At 45.6% G+C, this 7,500-nt stretch overlaps 1 protein-coding gene across 9 annotated transcripts in view; it reads left to right on the forward strand.

Moving 5' to 3' along the window:
• Positions 1-7,500, forward strand: part of auts2a (activator of transcription and developmental regulator AUTS2 a) — a 317,309-nt gene that overhangs the window by 49,670 nt on the left and 260,139 nt on the right. For 8 of the 9 annotated variants that reach the window (XM_035535457.2, XM_081701846.1, XM_035535458.2 and 5 more), the window contains exon 3: positions 7,409-7,500. This exon is cut by the window's right edge and continues 127 nt beyond it. In XM_035535457.2, coding sequence (XP_035391350.1) covers positions 7,409-7,500 — 92 coding nt within the window. Of the gene's footprint in view, positions 1-5,332; positions 5,463-7,408 lie in introns of those variants that run through there. The other variant, XM_035535461.2, reaches the window with a different exon arrangement.

Below are 7,500 nucleotides of genomic sequence, written 5' to 3' on the forward strand. Positions count from 1 at the left end.
AATGTTGGGGGAGAGAGAGAGTGTTAGAGGGAGAGAGAGAGTGTTAGAGGGAGAGAGAGAGTGTTGGGGAGAGAGAGAGTGTTAGAGGGAGAGAGAGACTGTTGGGGAGAGAGAGAGAGTGTTAGAGGGAGAGAGAGAGTGTTAGAGGGAGAGAGAGAGTGTTGGGGAGAGAGAGAGTGTTGGGGAGAGAGAGTGTTAGAGGGAGAGAGAGAGTGTTGGGGGAGAGAGAGAGTGTTAGAGGGAGAGAGAGAGTGTTGGGGAGAGAGAGTGTTAGAGGGAGAGAGAGTGTTGGGGAGAGAGAGTGTTAGAGGGAGAGAGAGTGTTAGAGGGAGAGAGAGAGTGTTGGGGGAGAGAGAGTGTTAGAGGGAGAGAGAGAGTGTTAGAGGGAGAGAGAGAGTGTTGGGGGAGAGAGAGAGTGTTAGAGGGAGAGAGAGAGAGTTAGAGGGAGAGAGAGAGTGTTGGGGGAGAGAGAGAGTGTTAGAGGGAGAGAGAGAGTGTTAGAGGGAGAGAGAGAGTGTTAGAGAGAGAGAGTGTTGGGGGAGAGAGAGAGTGTTAGAGGGAGAGAGAGAGTGTTGGGGGAGAGAGAGAGTGTTAGAGGGAGAGAGAGTGTGTTAGCGAGAGAATGTTAGAGGGAGAGAGAGAGTGTTAGAGGGAGAGAGAGAGTGTTAGAGGGAGAGAGAGAGTGTTGGGGAGAGAGAGAGTGTTGGGGAGAGAGAGAGTGTTAGAGAGAGAGAGAGTGTTGGGGAGAGAGAGAGAGTGTTAGAGGGAGAGAGAGAGTGTTGGGGGAGAGAGAGAGAGAGTTAGAGGGAGAGAGAGAGTGTTGGGGGAGAGAGAGTGTTAGAGGGAGAGAGAGAGTGTTAGAGGGAGAGAGAGAGTGTTGGGGGAGAGAGAGTGTTAGAGGGAGAGAGAGAGAGTTGGGGGAGAGAGAGTGTTAGAGGGAGAGAGAGAGTGTTAGAGGGAGAGAGAGAGTGTTGGGGGAGAGAGAGTGTTAGAGGGAGAGAGAGAGTGTTGGGGGAGAGAGAGTGTTAGAGGGAGAGAGGGCAGAGGCACTGCAGTGCAACTCCAGGACGTTGTGTGTCACACACCACTGACTGCCAGGATGCTTCTGACTTAGTGCCTTCTTTGGTTGTTTTCATGAACCCCCGAGCAAACAGCTGTTGGTGTTTGTGAAGGTGGAGTAGTGACTTACACACATGTAGGACCTGACTCAGACACATGCCACCTGAGTGGGTGGTGTTCTTAGACAACTTTTTTATATTTCCACCACAAGGATGTTTGTGGTATTCTTGAAGCAATGTTGGACATAGCACTGTGAATTTGTCAGAAATGACAAATCATTTTGGCTACTGTAGAAATCAGAATGACATGAAGGGAGGATGTTGTGCAAAGTGATGTTTACCGGGTGCAAATCCAGGGTCGGTAAACCAGATCAGGCATGGAAACTGAAACGGAATACATCATAAACTCTGGAAAAAGAACATGCAATTGAAACAAGACAGAACTAAACACGAAACAGGTAAACGAGCAAAACTTGGTAACTGCGAAGGCAGGGAGGCAGTTAGCCATAACGCAGAACAACAACCAAGAAGAATACAGCAACAGCGGGAAACACCTGAAGACAATAAGAGGTGGGACCAGAAACAAAACCAAAACGGAGCACACACGCGCAGAAGCTGTCATCATAGTGACAGAGCAGCTAGAAGGCTGTCTGACCCTGCCCTGCAAACCTCTGAAAAACTCGAGTTGGTTAAATCTTGCATCACACTTTACCTTTGAACACTCCACTATTAAACCACTTTTATCCCGCGTTTTAAAATCAGCGTTTTGACACTTGAGCATTTTTGATTACTTGTAGACATGTCCTGTACTATATCCTCATACACACATTGACATGGTCAGCTTTGATTCAGTTAACGTAACTATTACAGAAAACCCAGAGCTCAGAGCTTGACTTAGTGTGTGTGATTCCACGATGCCCCAGTATGACATCATCTTGAGCGGCGATTTGTCTGTGCGAGTGGCCGAGTTTTCAGTATGACATCATCACGTACGGTGATGCGGCTGTGTGAATGGCCGAGTTTTCAGTATGACGTCATCGCATATGGTGATGCGGCTGTGTGAATGGCCGAGTTTTCAGAGCATAACACAAAACATTTCCTCAGGAACATCTGAGAATGGTCACTGTGCTCTCACAAAAGAACTGAGAACATTATGTGTTTTTTATTTATTTAACTTCATATTTCATAATTCAGAGGGGTTGCAAAAGAGTTTTGATCACAAACTACATTTTTTTCCCAACCAAAGTGATTTTTTTGTTTCTTTCAGTTGTTAGACTGCATATTGGAATATGATCAGTAAATGTGCAGTAAATATTGGATATTTTTGACATAGTCCATATTGGAATGTCGCCTAAATAGACAACACATACACTGTATGGCCTGGAGTACCTGTGAAAAACGCGGTCACTCATCCTATCTGTTGGGAAGTCATTGCATTTTACAAATGACTATAGAGGTTTCATCGTTTCCCCACATTTTTGCATTTAGGAGGTTGAATAACTTCACATATTTGTCATTTTTAAAATTGGCAGACCTCCATTCATCCAGCTCTACGTTTGTCCTTTTGTCTAGCATGGATGTAATTAGAGGTGAATTATTACTCTGCCCTTCTGTGGTAAGAACACACATCATTTATATCGCCCTCCCATAAAGGACGAGGTCCTTGGGTCAGTGTTTTCCAACGGTACAGCAAAACCCATCGGTATTAAACCCAGTGTTATACAGTATTCTCATGACGGAGGTTTAGTGACAGAACACTTAGCACAATATCAGAGGGGGAAACCCGAGCTACAGCACACACTATCAGACGCGAGGTAGCTTTGGGGTTGGGAGCTTGGCCATGTGGTGTTTGGCATTTTTTTGTTTTGTTTTGGGTTTTTTTTTTACGACAGTGTCAGTTGAGCGTTTTTAGGATCTCAGGATATTTAATTGTAGATTGAGCTTTCCGGTCATGCATTATTTGTTTATTATTATTTATATATTATTTGTTTATTATTGTTTGGATGTTCTTTGTTTATTATTATTTGTATGGTATTTGTTTATTATTGTTTGTTTGTTGTTGAAGGAGAGTACAGGCTGGGGGAGTGGGCGGGGCTTGACCCTCGGCCATGTTCCTTGATTCGCTCACCTCCCTGTTCTGCCATCAGTGGAGCACCATTAGTGACACAGAAAGAGGTGATTGGCTGGAGAGAGCCAGCATATCCCAGGCTCTTCAGAGCTTTGATTGGCTGAAGAGAGCCAGCACATCCCAGGCTCTACAAGGCTGTCAGCATGACTGATTTCAGAAGATGTATTTCTAAAAATGGGTTTTAAACGTATTTTTGTAAAGTTGAATTTTTGTAAAGATGTCTAACCTAGCTTTGTCACACTAGGTCTATCACACTAGCTGTGTCACACTAGCACTATCACACTAGCTGTGTCACACTAGGTCTTTCACACTAGCTCTATCACACTAGCTCTATCACACTAGGTCTGTCATACTAGCTCTGTCACACTAGCTCTATCACACTAGCTCTGTCACATTAGGTCTATCACACTAGCTCTGTTACACTAGGTCTACCACACTAGGTCTATCACACTAGCTCTATCACACTAGGTCTGTCATACTAGCTCTGTCACACTAGCTCTATCACACTAGCTCTGTCACATTAGGTCTATCACACTAGCTCTGTTACACTAGGTCTATTACACTAGGTCTATCACACTAGCTCTATCACACTAGGTCTATCACACTAGCCCTGTTACACTAGCTCTATCACACTAGCCCTGTTACACTAGGTCTATCACACTAGGTCTATCACACTAGCTCTATTACACTAGGTCTATCACACAAGATCTGTTACACTAGCTCTATCACACTAGGTCTATCATTATCACACTAGGTCTATCACACTAGCTCTATCACACTAGGTCTATCACACTAGCCCTGTTACACTAGCTCTATCACACTAGGTCTATCACACTAGCCCTGTTACACTAGGTCTATCACACTAGGTCTATCACACTAGCTCTATTACACTAGGTCTATCACACAAGATCTGTTACACTAGCTCTATCACACTAGGTCTATCATTATCACACTAGGTCTATCACACTAGCTCTATCACACTAGGTCTATCACACTAGCCCTGTTACACTAGCTCTATCACACTAGGTCTATCACACTAGCCCTGTTACACTAGGTCTATCACACTAGGTCTATCACACTAGCTCTATCATTATCACACTAGGTCTATCACACCAGATCTGTTACACTAGCTCTATCACACTAGGTCTATCATTATCACACTAGGTCTATCACACTAGCTCTATCACACTAGGTCTATCACACTAGGTCTATCACACTAGCCCTGTTACACTAGCTCTATCACACTAGGTCTATCACACTAGCTCTATCACACTAATTCAATATTCTGTGTTTAACAGCGGTTAGTATAGCAGTAGAGAGATGAGGTCTATCCCACCGGGTTTATCTGTACTACTCAGACTGATGTGCAGATGTCTTTTCTTGTCCTGTTGTCTTGGTATATTACGTCTCTCTGTCTTGGGTTTGTCTCGGTCACTTTGTGTATTTGCTGTAGGTGCTTCCTGTCTCTCTGTACTTAAACACCCTGCCTCTTTGGCTGTTTGCCTGTCTGGACATGATTTTTTGGCAATCTCATCACCTAAAGGCTCAAAACCATCTGTCTTGTGTAGTCTGGAAGCCCTAACTTTATCCGCATTTGAAGGAGTGGATTACGTGTGTGTGTGTGTGAGAGGGGCAGGGGGAATGAGGGAGCAGAAACAGAACAGAAATAGAGAAGTCTTTAAAAAGCCAGACAGGCTCTTGGGAGGGACGCTGCTTCAGGATCTGTGTAGCGGAGTGTGTCCCCTGAGTGCGATGAGAACATTTACTTCTAATGTTTATTTGAAGTGCTTTTGATCGGAGTTTCGTCAGTGTTTTGCACAACCGTGTTGCGTTGTTTGTGGAAACACGATACTTCCTGCTCATCAGGAGAAGCTTGAGAAAAGCACACATTACCACAACGGTGGCATGTGAGCGCGCATGCGTGACGGAGTGTGAGCGAGAGCACTGCAGATCCTTCCTCCTGCACAGATGGACCTGCTCCGTAACTGACTGTTAAAGATCGAGCTTGTCACCTCAGCTGCTGGGTTAGGGTTAGTTTGGAAATATTGTACCATAGCAGTGGGTCTGTCTATGAGAAATGAGAAGCTGAGGTCTTCGGGTCCTGAGAAACAGGACAAGCAGAGAAATGAATGCTGAAAGACACTTTACTCGGAGCTGGGAGGAGCGGTAAGCTACCTTAGCAGCAGCCATAGCAGAGGTGATGAACGCTAAATGTCTGCGGTCCCACAAACCTGCCGAGACACATGAAAAATCAGCTGTACAGAGAGGAAGACATGGTGAGTAGAGGAAGGGAGAAAGAGGGAAATACCAGGTGTTCAGAACCAGACACAGAACACAGAAACCCTGTGAGAGAAACACAGAGAAACCCAGGAGCTGGGAGCAGTCAGACACGTCCCTGACAGAAACACTGGCATCACTGGCTGGGTGAACAGAGTTAAAATATTCAGTTATTTTAATTATCCAAATGGAAACAGGTAACACAACTTGTTCTTAAGGAGCAGAGATGGCTCTTCACAACGCATCACACTTAGGACTGATCTGCAGCAAATCTTACACTTACGCCAGGAACTCTCTTCTCCCAATTAGCACTTTCATCGCTTTCATCGAGCAGCGTATGATGAATTTTGAAATGAAACTCTTCATATTACATATTAATGTCTAAACAGCTGCCTACATCTTGGTCTATTTAGAGTGTGTGTGAGAGTTCTAGTGCCCTATAAAGTCTTAGCTCCATGTCGTGTTATTACCCATGTGGCAGTTCACCAGGTCTGCTTAGAGTGAGGCACTTCTGGCGTGGGAAAAGACTTGAAACGTCTCTCTGAAGCATGTGACCTGATTCAGAGGTGAATGATAGCAGTCCTTGAGGATAAAAGCTTCTTATAGGCGTATGCACACACACACACACACACACACACACACACACACGCACAGTCCGCACAAAGTGTAAGATTTATTTGCACACTGTGGCTTTGCGGTGTGCTAAGCGCCTGGCTGATGGTGAAAATGTGCAAGACAGCTGGTCCAGGGAGGGCGTGGACATGCTGAGAACAAGCCGTTTGTTAGGAGCCTGGACCAGTGCATGGATATAACACCCACTACAGTGCTGGGTGTGTGTGTGTGTGGATAAAACACCCTCTACAACTCTGGGTGTGTGTGGGTGTGGGTGTGTGTGTGTGTGTGTGTGCGCGTGCGCATGTGCAGAGCAATTAGTAAACAAGCTTTTGTGTTTGAGGAAAATAAAGTCCTTGTAAAGCTTTTGATTGAACTAAAGCCAGGACGCCCTCTGAAATCATTATAGTAAAGGAGATTTTACACACACACTCACACACGCACACACACACACACACACACGCCCTCGCACACACACACACACACACACATGCGCGCACACACACACACACACACACACACGCACACATACACACACACACACTCACATGCACACATACACACACACACACACACACAGATTGGTCAGTAATTGGCTACTCTCTGCCCTTGATCCCAGAGTAGCTTTGCCCTCTGCTTTTATTGCAGTCTGGTTTTGTGGGACAAATTTCCTTGAAGTTTCATGAAACAGGAAAACAGCACCATGAAAATGGAGCGCAGGGGCAAAGGAAAGCATCCGAGGGAGAAGCAAGGGATGCTGGGAAATGGTGGCAGCCATAGTGCAGTTTTTCTCTCATCATTCAGTGTGTTGTTTTAACGTAAGGTGTTGCTGAAAGAAACCCTGTAGGAAGTGATACATCTGATGATGTCTACAGGGAGGTCTACAGGCAGAAGGTCTACAGGCAGAAGGTCTACAGGGAGAGGCTGGTGTAGACAGCGGGTCCCTACAGAGAGAGAGACGCTGCTATATCGATCTTGCACTCTTCTCTGTGAAGAAGAAAAATGTGTGTGTGTGATAGGAGCTCTGTGTTGATCTCTCGACTGCTGTTTCTGAAGGTTAACTAACTCTCTGTGCTACTGGTTTACAGAAGTTTTGGAAGTATGTGTTTGTCTAGTGGTTTGTGGTATGTAGTTTTTGCGAGATCACACTCTGTGTAACCTGAATGAGAGACCCTGTGCCCTCGCTGAACTAACAACTTAACGAATCCTGGATTTTACTGAATAGCTTTTCTTCTCAACCCCCCCCCTCTTTCCTCCTCTCCCCCTCTCTCTCTCTCTCCTCCTCTCTCTCTCTCCCCCCCTCTCTCTCTCTCTCCCCCTCTCTCTCTCTCAGAGGGACATGTCTCTGAAGCCTCATGACCGGACCGAGACCCAGGATGAGAAGTTACAGAAGAAGCGAGCCGGCCGGGTTCCTAACGGGCTGAG

Source organism: Electrophorus electricus, chromosome 19, assembly GCF_041902795.1.
Source record: "Electrophorus electricus isolate QZ-2024a chromosome 19, ASM4190279v1, whole genome shotgun sequence".
Taxonomy (NCBI): domain Eukaryota; kingdom Metazoa; phylum Chordata; class Actinopteri; order Gymnotiformes; family Gymnotidae; genus Electrophorus; species Electrophorus electricus.